Source organism: Pieris rapae, chromosome 18 (assembly GCF_905147795.1).
Source record: "Pieris rapae chromosome 18, ilPieRapa1.1, whole genome shotgun sequence".
Taxonomy (NCBI): Eukaryota; Metazoa; Arthropoda; class Insecta; order Lepidoptera; family Pieridae; genus Pieris; species Pieris rapae.
Genome location: NC_059526.1, coordinates 2,700,857 through 2,716,625, shown reverse-complemented (window position 1 = coordinate 2,716,625; position 15,769 = coordinate 2,700,857). Strand labels below are relative to the sequence as shown.

The following is a 15,769-nucleotide window of genomic DNA, read 5'->3' as shown; positions in this document are numbered from 1 at the left end:
AAGACATTGTATAGGCATTTTTTTCATCTCGGGTAACATTATTGTAGTTTTAGTTGGGTACCTTGGTTTTCTTACAATTAAAATAGCCTTATTATCAGTGATAATGCATTTCAAATAGTGAAAGCATTTTTAAAATCGGTCTAGTACTTTTTGAGCAATTCATTACAAACATACTTAAATACAACTCTTTCCTCTTTATAATATTAGTATATTTGTAATGGAAAAGCATTCATCAATGCTCACAAATGCTGAGACATTCAAGAGATAACGAGTACAAATGCACACACTTTTGGAAACTCATAAAGTGTTGTTTGTTTTTTATGTGTATGACATTAAACAATGGCTTAAATATTTGTAATTTGAAGGATGGTATGCTGTTCCTCCAGCGTCTAACTGACTGACTGACCCGAAGGCCACTTCAGCTAAGCATATATTGTAGATAGAAGACCAATAAAGACTCGATTATAATGTTCTATATGTTTTCCAACTTTTAAAATATTTGCTGGAAATTGTTTTGATGTTTTAAATTTCGTTATAGTAAGTAAGGATTCAGTACGAAACTATTCAATTCCTCTACGCCTCTATAAAACGAAAAGCAATTGGAAATATGAGTCAATATAATATATGGGACGTGAATCGATAGGCGATATACGTGTTCCGCAAACGGATAACATATAGCCGATTTATCACGAACGCTATTTAATTTGTTAGTCCTGCGTCAGATAACGCTCTTCTTCCCTATGACCCGGTTTTCGATGTTTCCTCACACTCCAAAGGCGTATATTCGTCACTGTTTCGTATTTAATAATTATACCCGTACGTAGCCTACACATAATACTAAAAATATATAAGAATTATAACCAATATGTAGCATTGATACGTCCGGATGATGAGCACAGTGTTAATAATATAAAAACGTTTATAATTACAAGTTTACAAAAACTAGAAAAGATATACAATAAGAGTTTAAATTAAAAAATAAAGCAAATGAACCTAAGAGAGTGATAGTAGACTTCCTATCATTGCTTGTGCGCGACTTGCCACAATTTAATAGTTTGCGAGTTACGAAGGGAAAAATAAATATTGGATATGCAATCCCTAATTGCCGCAAAATCATATCATAAAACCTGATAAGTCAAGAGGTTGACTGCAGATGGTTAAATTTAATTTAAAATAAATGGGAGATGCGAAAAAACTACCAGCTAACGAAACTAGCCATTCTGTAGCGTAAAATCGTAAATTAGATAAATAGGCATCGACTTTTTTGCAATGACTAGTCTCTTTTATTCATTATACACGCGTAAGATGTATTAATAAGTAAAACGCTTCTTAGGACTGCGCAGTAAAACTGAAGAGAATTGCATTCATCGGCTTCTATTAAATTAGTGAATGCTTAAGCACGGTCTCAACAATACACCACACCAACCAACCAACACAATACTTTTATGAAATAACCATAGACTCTTAAAATCTTTAGCGTCTGACTAAGAGCTAAGTGGAAGAAAAAAATGATCAAGAAACAAGTACAGAAATCTAATGGCAAGCCAAAGCGTACTTGTTTTTTATATTTTTTAATTAAATAATAATAATATTTTTAAAATTAAATTTTAATTTTAAAAATATAAAAACGAAGACGAAGAATTCAAAATGAATATAGCGGCGATATAACTTTTCGATTTTTTCGATTTTTTAGATTCGTATAATATTAATATGTGATTCGAGGAAACATTGATTTGTTCGTTTTTTATTTACTTTCAGCCCATGCATGGCCAAACTCAGACTGTAAAAAACAACATAAACAAAATTAAGTTATTAACAAAATTGACAGTAAATACTACCCTCTAATCCCATCCAAGTATACCCTCAAATCAGAGTATACTACCCCCATACGCTTCGATTTGGCCGCTCTCCGATGCAGTCGAGAAACTCATTAAGCAGCAGTAACCGAGGACTGGCAGTTTATTGACGCTGGACAGTGCGAGCAGTACGCACAAAAAATGGTTATATTTCCGGCAGCGGTTATAATTGTCCAGAATAATGTATTTATTTCCTTATTTACTATTTTTACAATAACTTAATACTAATACAATAGAAAATTAAACTAAGAACATAATATAAACATAACAAGTAAAATCTTAAACCTAAACCACTTTATAACTAATTATAAATAATGCAATTCTTGTGAATTCAGCCAGTGTGCAACTAAATACATCCGCCTCCCAAGCAATAATATTTACGGTGCGCAAGACACGCGTAAATGGTAATATGTAATGTGTAATGTGATAATAACAAACATTAAAGATAGAGATGTGCGTCTAATCACCATACACATCTCTCACCCACTTGATGCAAAATAATTGCTTCCAGTAGTATCTTAGCATTTTATTTGAACGTATCCCAAACGTTTTCCAACTCATCACAGTGTCATTTATCACATCCGAAGCATTGTCTTGAGAATCTTCATGACCCAGATTCCTTGAATAGACTCCTTTATAATGCGAGTGCGCCCTATAGAGCTCGGTTTTTTAAAATGCCGTATAATTCATGCTCATGAAATAGCGTTTATTTTCCACTTAACATTTTCCATATTTGGAAATAAATTATGCAAAAACTTGAGACATATATTAAAATATAGTAAATAGTGCTATCTGGCTATATTGCAACATATCAACTTTGATATTCATCAGATTACTTTAACAAAAATATTCCGTATTCTTCTTTAAGTTACTGTCACTAGCGATACTGATTTTAAGGTGACACATTCTTAGACAGCTTGCCCATACATGGCTTAATGCAAATTAAACATTTTTTTTTTTGAAAAATACCGCTCAAAGTTATATATATTTAGAAGATAAACCTTCAAATTGTGAATTGAAATATGACTGGTTCTCGATTTCTACGATTGGTTGAATCCATATTCCCTGTTCGGCTAGAATATTCAGTTGTTATTTCAAAGAAATATTGGTATTTTAAAAGTTTCGTAACTAAAGTTTATAGCTTAAAGTACTACTTCCTTTCTCAGTGGATAGGAAAAATGATTGCTAAAAATAATATAAAAATAGGTTAAAAATAAAATTTTAAATAATTTTAATCAAATGTCCTGAACCAATCACAGACAAGCGACAGGTCACTTCGTTTTAAGTATGCGGTCACCTCTTTATGGTGAAAGTTCAGGACTTCACTTCACGTGGAAACATCTGAAACATACACAAAAATTTACTTTCAAACTGTAATGATATAAAATTATATGAAAAAGTATGCTGACTCAAAACTTGCTGAGTTTCTTGCCCGTTCTTCTCAGAACAAGGCCTCTGGTAGTTTTTCGAACGGATGGCGTACTTTTGCATGCCCTAAGACGCATCTAAACTAAATAAACTTTTGTGTACTCTACCCTCAATTAGTGTTTCTTTATCGTTGTCTCTCATTAGGGTTGCCTGGAAGAAATCGCTTGTAAGCGATAAGGCCGCCCTTTGCCTTATAACTTTTGTAACTGTTTTTTTTATTTTTGTTATGTGTGCTTTTGTATAAGGCGATAAAGGATAAATAAATAAATAAATAAACAAACGAATTTTTATTGATTGAAATAACACGACGGCTTTACACGTATATTAAAAATAACGTATAAACTAAATTCTATTAAGCCTCCATTATTGAGGGCGATCGTAAATAAAACTGCATCCTTCCTCTTTATTAAACATCTCAAGATTTATTAAAACTTGAACGTTTCTGAATTTAAATTTCACCTTAACATTCTCTATTACTACACATAAGCACTACATCATCGTAACGTAATATGCAAGGCGTATAATAAAGTCATACATCACGAGACTTTTCTAAGAGGAAATTGTTTAATATAAGTTGCTTGGAACACGCTATCAGACGCTCATAGTGATTATCTACTAGATTTCCATCTCAATTTAACTTTGTCCAAATTGTATGAGCAATGTTTTGTTTGGTTTTCGGAAATTAATAAACGGTTTGACTATAAATCTCTTTATTATTATTTTTATTTTTTTGAAGTGAAACTTCTTTAGAATCGTTGTGATTTCAAACCGGATGCAACGAAAAAGCGACAGTAAAAAGAGACAGAAACATTAATTCATATGATTTAACGTGGGAGAAAATGAGATAGATAAACTTCTTTCGAATCGTCGTGATTTCAAACCGGATGCAGCGGTAAAGAGAGACAGAAACATCAATTCATCATATGATTTAACGTGGGAGAAAATGAGATAGGAGGCATTATACAGCCTCTATTTACTGCCGCTTTTTTTTTTGATCGAATTTCAAACTTTCGTTGTTTTAGTTTTTGTCAAATTAAAGATTTATATTAAACTTATAAATTAAAATGTATAATTAAAATATACTGTTTTTAAAAAACACACACATTTAGATAGTGGAAAATGATTAATTTATATTTGTTTTTGAAGGTTTCACTTCTACCATGTGTGAATTGCACAAATGTTTTTTATTTATTTAAGCATGGGCCCAAAGACTCTTGGGCCGTGGGGTTCAAGTTTACGGGCGCTAATTAAAAAATTAAGTTGGCCCCTGGTAGATAATACCGGTGAACCTAGAGCTGGTTGAATACAGCGAGAAAATGCTGCCAGCGTTAAATGACCCATAGAGGCCAAACTTTTTAAATTTGTTTTAATATTTTTTTTATTATATTTCCTATTATTTCTATGTATTTGTTTGTTATGTTTAGTTACATAAATAAAATTTTACTAACAAATAGTATACCCAAATTTCTTTTTTTTTATTTCATCTCCAAAAATGTCTTTATCAGAAATAGTACAAAAGCGGTCGTTTTAATGACAAATAATTAGAAGAACCTAAGATTATTTCACCTTTATCAACGCTATACAAACCTTCACACGTCGGATTCGCTAGATTTAACTTGTGGACATTTCCTTTCTTCATTAAGGTGTACAAAAATAAAAAGGAGCCGTCACACTAATTGTTGAGAAAATAATCTTGTTCCTATTGGGTTAAACGAGTATTTGCGAGACGCATTAATTTTCATAAGACCCAACCTCTGATTAAATTAGACCCGAGCTATTAATGTCCCTATGTCCTTTAATAATCGAGCTGTTTTGGGCTAATTTCGAAAACAAAATTAACTTTATTTTTATTTCGTTCACATTTATACTTCTGGATTAGTAATGAATTGAGTAGGGCTTTTATAAAATTAGCAATTCTGTGCATTGTTTACTAGATTTATACAAGTGTGTGTGTGATGGTTTCTCCAAGCAAACGAGAGCTACCTCCGGTCTAACCTGGCCTGCCTTAATTCTCCGGTGACTTAGATTGAGAAATATAATATATTAGCGGCCGGAATAACTTAGTGTGTAACAAAGTATACCGTTATCGCAGTGATTGTAACTGTGGAATGTAAGCTTGGCTACAGAAGTTCAACAACTTTTGTTTACTTCCATAACCAAGCAACGCCAAAAAAGAAGATGCATGTTACACATAAATTGCACTCTCTTTCCCCGCATAAGCAATACCTGCACTCCTCTGACTGATCACCATTATAAAATGAAGCTGACAACAGACATGGACAGCTTCAGCATAAAACAGCCTCCACAGGTCAGGTGAAGACATAGTCCTTTACTTCGTACTTCGCTGACTCCAGTGAGCTACCGCCCTTAGGCGATAGATCACCCTGCAACGGCGCGAACCGAGGTTCGAGTCTCACAGGAGAAGCCCTTGCGCTAGTCGCAGGAAAAACGCCCAGCATTCAGGCAGAGCTACGCTCGCCCAAACAGCCCGAGCTGAGCTGTAAAGGCCCTTAAGGCCAACAGCGAGATTCCATTCAATGAACGGCTTTGATGGCGATGATACCGATCAAAGCCGTTCATATATATTTTTTTGGACTCACATCGGACTGATCAAATCCTCATAATATAGATTATTTCTCGGGCACCTCATATCGGGCCATATATATCAAGTTCCATAATTGTATGTATAATAGTTTAATTAAGATTATTTTAACGTATTTTGTTTTTTGGCATTCAACGCGGGTCTGAATTTACGTTAAAAATGTGTATTTGTATCTTTACATAAACAAATCAAATTTAATGTTTGTTTGTGTGTTTTGTATTGGCATAAGAAATTGAAAATTCATTAAACTGTGCTTTATGTTTATGTTTGAATGTGTATTCCGTTTTGCCTTTTGTGTATAATATAATTATTTGAATATTGTTTAATGAGTATCTGTTAATACTTTAATAAAATAATAAATTAAATATTTAACCTATGTATACCTTTGCATTATATATGCCAATATATAATCTTAATATATATATTTCTTGTGTGCGTGTGTATGTGACTGAACTCCTCCTAAACGACTGGACCAATTTTGATGAAATTTTTTGTGTGTGTTCGTGGAGATTCGAGAATGGTTTAGATTCACAATTTTGTCCGCTGGACAATGTTTTTTTAATTAATTTTCAATTTATTAGTTGTTGTTGATTTTGGAATGTTTTACATTGGATCCGACAGACGGCGCTACCATCGAAGTGTCAAATTTTAAATAATATTCGAATTTTAATTTTAGTCTGTCCCGAAATTTAAAAAAAGTTTTGTTATCATTGTGTTATATCGTGTGTGACCATGTGCTGGATCGTTAGATATTGTTATAACATTTGAATAATAATTTTCATCAAAATGGCTTATTAAAAATTGAAATTTTAAAATTAAAGACGTGTAGACAGGACAACGTCTGTCGGATCCGCTAGTAAATTATATATAATTTACGTGTATGCCAATTCGGGATACATGTAGTGCATGATTCTCTCATTCAATGTTAGTACTTTTGAAAAGTGGGGTTACCACTTTTCAATCTGCTGATATGAGTATGAGTCATAATTATCAGGTAAGCTACCCAAGTCGACTCCTATAAATAAATTACAGGAATTAATTAACTTCGCTAAAATTTAATCTAAGCATAAGTTTGTTGCTTTTGGTAAGTTAAATTAATTCTCAAAGAGATACCAAAGGAATTAACCCTTCCCATCCAACTTTAATTGATCTATCGGGCATTTTTTATTCTTCTCTCGGGAATTAACGCGGAAGAACTTTTATCTTTTTTAAACAATGAACAACCAGTGTTTTTATCTTAGATTATTCTACGAAGCGCAATTTTCTGAACGTCGTAATTAAACTTTTTAATTTACTACATAACCTACTAAGTTCTGTTTACAACACCACTTTTGTATATATTCGTAAAACACGTTTAATTGTAGATTTTATATATACTGATGGCAAGCGAGCGATGAGCTCTATGTATATAGATGAGCAAGATAAGTAAAAATGTTATACAGAAGGATAAAGACAAATAGAAGAAGTGGCTAAACAAACAATATTAGTATGAACTTCAATATCAACTTATGTTTCTTGGAACCTGTAATCAATAGTTTATAATCTGTACTAAATGGATTTAAGAGGGCAGTGTAACACCGTGAACAAAAATCAATGAACTGTGATAACATTTGCCAGTTAATCTTAATATATAAAATATATAAATATTCCAAATTCCTCGATGTAAGACGGAAATGAAACTCGGTTATGTATCGTATACTTCAGATTACAACATAAAATACCAGCAAATAGATATATTTAATGTGCCTGAAAATTCTTAAAAAAATATTTAAATAACTCTGGTATCTTTGTTGATGCGATACATATTGTTTTATTCTCATATAATTAGAATAAAAAAAATATTTATTCCTATACAACAACAACAACAAAAGAAAAACAAAATTATTCGAAATAATTTAAGCTCGAGTCGTTTTCATACATTGTTGAGGGAAAGTGTGTATAAAATTCAGCCGTTAACAAATCAAGCGGCCTTTGTTTGAGCAAATTATATGGACTGAGAGTTAAAAAGAAATAATACAACGCGATCGTTTGAACTTAATGAATGGAAGGAAATTCCTGTTTTTCTTTTATGTGACAGTCTGTACGTTTATGTTTGAATTTGTTTCTTAATAATGATTCTCAACAGATTATTTTTATATTTTATTATATATATTTTTTCCTCCTAATTCATAAATCAAATAAAAACCATAAGACGTGTATACGAATCTATTTGTACTACAAGTTTTTTTTACTCTTTGTGTTCTGTATTTGCTTCTGAAAAGTATTATTTTTGATCTGAATCTGAAATTAAATACATTTTTAATTTAGCAAACACCTTAGTCCCTGAAGCGAATAATTAACACCTTAAACATTTACGCCCGAACCCAATAATAAGTCCACAATCTCAGAATGAAACCAATCTGAGATCAGACCGTGATAGTCGATCGATCTCCTATATGCATCCCAATAACCAAACCAAACGAAGATAATTCAATTTTAGTGACGGATAGAATGCAAACTCTTCGATCTTTAAAATCATATTTCATAATCAATATAAATCAAATAAAGTAAATAATACGGTACAAATATATAATTAAATTATACATGTCTATGTTTAGAACATCAAATAGCTTTTTAATTACTTTAAAAACTGGTGTAAGTTAAAATCTTAAGATAGGATATTAGTACAGTTGAACTGTCATTTTCATACAAAGGTCAGTCCACATACACCGATCAGACCTAGCATGGATAGCTTATATCGACGAATGCTATTACAATCCGTCTATTGGTTATTGGCACACTTTTATCTTTGATTAAGATGTCTATCTCAGATGGTCAAAAATGGATTGAGAATGGTTATTGGGTCGTACACAAAACGCAATACACGTTGAATATTTAAAATTTTCCTGTTTTTTAAAGGTTAAAAAAGGAATTAAACTTTGCGTATCAAAATTAAGTTTTGTGCCACCGACTAATATAAACAAAACTGCAGTGCGAATTTTCTAAGTACAATAGTTTGTAAAGTTAATTTAAGCAACTTAAATGAGCAAGCAAAGTTTTAATTACATCTCGAGATATTAAGATCGATGATCACATGCTGTACCGTCCCTGCCTCGGAGAACCTCTGCAATTAACTAACTTTCGGCGGACATTGTTGCCCTTGCGTCTTACAAATTATGGACAGTTAAAATGATCAAGTAACTATTTTAAATTCAACATATTTTTTTATATAACAGGGGGCAAATGGGCAGGAGGCTTACCTGATGATAAGTAATACCGTCACCCATGGACAGTTCCACAAAGTGGTGGTGGTGGTGGCGAAAGTCAAGGTGTCAGGTAACATCTACTTGTTTATTGAGAAAAATAAATCCAGAAATCTAATATCCGGACCGAGAAGTTTGAAACGCTTTATTTTTTGCATTTCACTTGTGTGTGCATCACTACTAAACCATTAAAATACTTTATATTAATTTTCGCGGAAGATAAATAATAAATTGTAAATCAAAGCAATTCAACGCTGAAATAAACTTATAATAACAACACAGTACGGACCTGATGCCGTCTCACGAATTGAGGATTCCCTGCGTATAATAAAATTTTATTAACTTTATTCCTTCCATTTTATTCACCTTTGTTTTGTTGGCTATGAAAATTTGCTACTGTAATATATTCCAGCAGGAATTTATTTCATTGTTCTCTTTATGAGAAATATTTCTTACGTCGAGAGTCTGTTCGCAAACGGTATTTCGATATTATTATTGCCATGTTGCGCCAGATAAAATTTTCTGTGAGTCCTATTACATGCGTAATAATAATTCCAGTCCCGTCCCTAATTGATTAAAAAAAATTGGTTGTCTGTAAAGTCGGTTTACTGACGATAGTTGAACGTGATTGCATTTTTGAAAATAAAATTTTAATGTTATTTGTTTGATAGATATTTTGAATCGATATAGAGGAGGGGTAAATAGTATATATATATACGGACTTTATAAGTTGACCCCAACACAGTTTATCTTCATTAACGACGTCTGCAAAGAGGAACAAATAACAATTTAGAAACACAAAAAAACAAATATTAAGAAAACTTTAAAAAATAAATTAGATCTTATTAAAGTAAAAAAATCTTTATACTAGATAGGTAAGCTTAAAGTGGTAAAATTGCTCGAAAATCAACAGGTGAACATGAAAATCTCATCTCACGTCTTTCATCATTTTAGAATAAAAACTAGTCCCTAAGAACTCTCAACTCGCCTTCAACTTCACAATTTTGCTCTTGAACAAATATTATTGTCAGATTTTTCCCTTTTACTCATTTAAATTCACTCGGAGAATCGATTCTCGGAAATCTTCAGGGAATTAATTTATTTCTTAACCGATTGAAGGTAGTTTATATAATATAAATACGTTTTATAACAAACACCAGAATCTTTGTACGAATATTTATTAACAATAGAATTTTTAATAATAAGAATACACGATTGTATAAAGGCGACTGAAACATTGTCAAAATTGCGTATATTCGCATAATCTATTCATTATCAATTGGGCAACGCACTCGCGAGCCCTCTAGCATCGAGAGTGTCCATGGGCGGCTGTATCACTTAATATAACGTGAGCCTCCTGCCCGTTTGCCCCCTGTTCTATAATAAAAAATAAAAAACTCGGTGTTATTAACTAAGATCTTCTAATGTTGCTTTTAAGTTTGAAGTGTAAACTATAACCTAATAATTTTATTCCTTACAAAAAAAAATTATTGTATTGGATTAAGAAACAAAGCACTATGTATTTGATGCTTTCCTCCACCCATCGAAATTTATAAACGTATCCTTTTATTAACTGTACTAATACATGAACCTCAAAAGATTAAACGATGTATTAATAAAATCTTAACTTATAGGCGTTTATGTTAAAGGGCATATGTGTCACTATAATCTATGGCTGTTGGTTATACCAACACGAACTTATGACACTAATACAGCCTACTTTTTTTTACTTGAGGAAATGCATTGCGCATAACCTACCGCGGCGCGACTGCTTGGTGCAGAAGGGTTATGTAGGACAGTATGCACAGTAGCGAGTGCATACTCAGTAAAATTCCAAGGTGCCACCAACAATCGCATTACGCGGGATGCGGTAACAGCAGAGCCTTATTCGCTTCCCGACATGCCATGCGGCGGTTGCGTCCGCCTTTTCACGCCCAGTGTTTGTTTGTGAAGATACTTGATACAGCTAGTATCCTTCACAGACCATCCATACGCTTTTATAAATAGCTAGGGAAGATCGGGTCCAGTACTTGCAGGGATGGGTCATCCCCAAAATACAGCCGTTTAGTGACTGCCGTATATCAATAATACGTGCCATTCAATTAAGTTATTTTTTATTTATTTGACAAGACAAGACAACACTAACCTAACCTAACTTTTATAATACATATATATATAGAAATATATAGACGATATAGCAAATTACTACCACAATAAAAACTTGTCAGTTCCTAGTATCAGGTAAAGCAAACATTTTGTTAGTGGAATTGACGGACAATTAAAACGTCTATTATCTATGAAGTTCATTAATTATTTATAACAATTATTATGGAATCTGTCATAATACACCAAAGAACATCGAACAGTTTAGAACTCTTTAGTGGGTAGTTAAGATTTAAGTTAATGGGGATCTGTGCAACATACTGGTTCTGGTCCTTGGTGGCACAACTTTGGCCTTCGCCGACTCACATACTATTAGTACAAAAAACCACACCCTTCAAGAAGAAATGTGAGTGTCAGTAATATCTAACACAGCGGTTAGCAGTTGCTCAATCAAGCGCACATCTTGATGTATTAACCTGTCTCGCACGGAATTTATAAGCAGATGAGGTGCCTCCAATGCGGTTTTGATTAACTCGAGCTTATCTCACCCGTACGCGTTATCTTGCTGTAAAGTGTCTTGTGAAGGCACTTTGACTTTGATATATTGCGGTGAAAAATCTATATTTCATAGCTTCGTCTGAGATACGCGATATTTCGAGTTTATAATAATTATTCATGGGTAATCCTGTAATTTTAGTACTCATAACATAACTTTCTTTGCCGATGAGTAGGGATGCCAACAGGCTCGAATTTAATGACGTGGAATAAGTGATACCATGATGATCCTACGTTCCAAAATAAACGTATTTTATTTTATTTTTATTTTTAACCTTCATATCTAAAAGTTAGAGGAAATTTCTTCTGACATTTAGAATACAGAACAATATATAACATTTATTCCTCGTACATGTCTCAGATATCAATAATATTAGATACCTCAATCGTATGTAATATTATTGATTTTAATGGTTTTAATGTTACGTTCATAAAACCTATCTAATTACAAAGACACTTAGCAATTAAAAGTTTGCGCAACTTCTATGTTTAATTATAAATTTAAATCTATTTCTGAGATGAACTTATCGAATATTAATAAGTACATCTATTGAGATATAAATATCAATAGATGTACTTTCTGATGAGATGTATTCCGAATATAAATATTGATTTAAACGCTTTGTATCTGTGTTACCGTACTTTCTCTATCTGAACTTCTCCAACGTTTATATCATGTTTTATTTTGCAACCTTACTGTCAGACTTGTCAGAGTAGAGACATGTCTCGCCTGCGGCCGTGCGTCTAAATGTCTGTCTTAGACACCCGGATTACATATTGTATTACGATGAATAAATAATTTCCACTTTGGAGTATTGTAACATGATGCGTTTATAACATATGGAATATTCATTTAAAACTAAACACAGACAATAGTCGAACAAAATGTATTATTATGAAATTGTAAAACAGTTTCTCAGATAACAAAACAAAAATATTAAAATCAACTCTACATACGTCAGCATTTTACATCATTATTCGTATACTTTTAAAAAGATGCAAATGGAAAATTCATGACAGATTTTAATTACCCAAAACTATGACAAAAGTCACAAAACGCATCAAAAATTTATTCTTAAATGCTTTCCAAGTAATTACAAGTAAATATAGGTCGAGTTGGGGAATTCTTCAAAAGGAGCTTGCAAACATTTTGCGCGAGATTTAGGACAATTACGCCGCTACGAATTCCGTCTCAAAAATTCTCATTTCGTTGCAACCGCAGAACTATTACATGAGACAATGGCACATTTAGACGCCTTAAGCGTTCGTATGTAGGACGGGAATACCTCAAGTGTCTGACTGTTTATCGCGCTCTTATTTATAGCATGTGACGTTTCAACGGAAAAATACAGCAACGATAAGTGCCTTAAGGAGCTCGAAAACATTGTATGTAAGTGGAGCTAGATTGAGTTCTTTAAGTTTTACGTATTTCATGTTGACCGTTGTTAATATTTTTATTACGTGTCACCGAAGTACCATTTAACGTATACGTAGAAATCATATTCTGCTTAAATTTTTGAAGTTGATTATATTTTTCCAATATAAATAGATTTTAAAATTTATAAAAAAAAGATTACGTGACACAACCTTATTATTCATAGATAACCGGTATATTATATAAACCGCAGAAAATCTCTTTACATGTCTTCCAAATAATGTCTAAGTTCCAAAGTAAATGCAATTTAGTGTTTAGGGCAAATCTGATATTATATTATACAAAGACTTGATTTACGACGCAGTTACGCGTATTGAATGGCAGTCTAAAGGATTCTCTTGCTGGCTTGCATAGGTAAACATTTTTTACGCTACATTTCCTCTAAAGCTATTGTTATTACATTAAAATGTATAATTATTTGATCATCCTATGATAAGCTGAAGTCGGAATAAGGAATAAGTTTCAAAAATCGGAAGAAGTTTTGAAACATTATCGTTAGAGCATAAGTTTCAGGCCCGACAAAATTAAACAATAAAGTGCATAACAGTATTAGGATTAGACAAGTGCAGATATTATTTACGTTACGTCATCGTTTCTTTTTTTAATTTTGACTAATATTATTATTATTAATTTCTACTAAGTGTTAATATATAATTGTTGTTATTTTGTGTGTTTATGTGTGTAAGTTTTTGTCTGTAATAAATTATAATATGTCTATGTCTATGTTTCGATAAATCCTAACAGTTTGGTTTCAATAACTTTCAACAAACTTTATGACTATGATTGAACACTTTTAAATATTGTATGATTTCAAGTCTAAATAATCTATACTATTTAGACTTGAAAATATGTCCTTTTTCATGTAAATAGCAAACTATATAAATAAAAATGTAAGTCACAGTTTCCAGATAGGTTAGGTTATGTTTGCAATGTGTTATATATTTAAAATAAAGCATTTACATCTATATTCTCATATGTTATTATTGGTTTCTTTTTTCAGAGTAAATTATGCGCTATGCGGCGTATCTGCATGGTGGTGGCACCTCTTCAACGTCATTCTTCACGCCGCTTGCTGTGCGCTGGTGGCCAGAACTGGCGTACTGATAGCGCGACTCCAACGGCCTTTTGCAGCACTGGCAGCCTTGCTATTTGCGGTCCATCCTATTCACACTGAAGCGGTAAGCCCAACCGCATACACGCCAAATTTAAACTGAGAAGATTTTATAAAAAAAAAATATTTAAAGCGGCACGTCTACGCTTCGCACGTCTGGACATTTTTTTGTAGATATTGACAGGTTCTTTAATATAGCGGACCAATTTTATGTTCTATCATCAATGGTTTTCGTAGCGCATGCGATGAAAGATATTCTATAGGCATTTTTTTACACCTTGGGTAACATAATTGTAGTTTAAGCAGGGAACCTGTTTTGCCTTGGAATAAAAATAGCCTATATTAATCAGTGATGTCATTCAAATGTTTTAAGAATTTTTAAAAACGGTCCAGTACTTTTTGAGCCACTTTGTTACTGATAGGATGGAATAGTGGCTATAGCAATCAAACAATTTTAGTAATATTTAATACATTGTGTTTACTTGTATAAGGGAAATTTTTAATGATCTATAAATAACACCGCTCATGAAAAGTAAAAAAACATAATCTAAATTCAAGCGTAGTGCATCATAGACAATCATATGTGGACATCACCACGATCTTTCAACAGTTACAAACAAACATTATACATAGATCTTTCCTCTGTATAATATTAGTATAGTAAATTGGTTTAATTTTCCGTTATTTTTTATTACAACATTACTTTTCAACACAAGGGCGTCGCAAGCTTATTGTCATAGAGGCAGCGGCCATTAAAAGTAAGTACAGAGGAAGACAAAAGTATGAGTTGTATAAAACAATTGAAAACTTCAACGGTGATATTAATTGTAAAATGAAAGACTTTTATTGCCGAAGCATTTGCAGCCTTCTGTCCTTGATACAAAATTTTCTAAAAGTCGACACCCAAAAGCGTTTTAAATTCTACATACGCGAACGAAGACAACATAATTAAGCCAAAACATTGAACAAAACAAAATTTCCAAGTAAATTGTAGTATTAAATATATTTTTTCTGTAAATATGCCTAGTTTGAAACTAAAGGGAGACGAGGGGAGGTTTACGAGTGTTTCGCATTTTTCTCTCATCTAAATTGCGATGGATATGACATGCCGCCACGCTAATGCAAATGTATTCGTTGGAAGGAAGGTATTTTTACGGTGAATTATTTTATTTCCCGCATTTTGTTGGAATGTAATGCCTTTCGAGTGCTCACGGAACTGTGATGTTCATCAAGGGATGAAAAATTATTATTATTATGTTTTTAATATAACACCTGAATCTTTTAATGATATTTCTCGTTCTACACGTCTTTAATTTCAAAATTTCAATTTTTAATAAGCCATTTTGATGAAAATTATTATACAAATGTTATGACAATATCTAACGATCCAGCACATGGTCACACACGATATAACACAATGATAACAAAACTTTTTTT

At 32.4% G+C, this 15,769-nt stretch overlaps 1 protein-coding gene across 1 annotated transcript in view; it reads left to right on the top strand.

The window, feature by feature from the left end:
* Positions 1–15,769, top strand: part of LOC111004289 (protein O-mannosyl-transferase TMTC1-like) — a 111,993-nt gene that overhangs the window by 53,434 nt on the left and 42,790 nt on the right. The window contains exon 3 of the mRNA XM_045632140.1: positions 14,222–14,399. Coding sequence (XP_045488096.1) covers positions 14,222–14,399 — 178 coding nt within the window. The remainder of the gene's footprint in view (positions 1–14,221; positions 14,400–15,769) is intronic.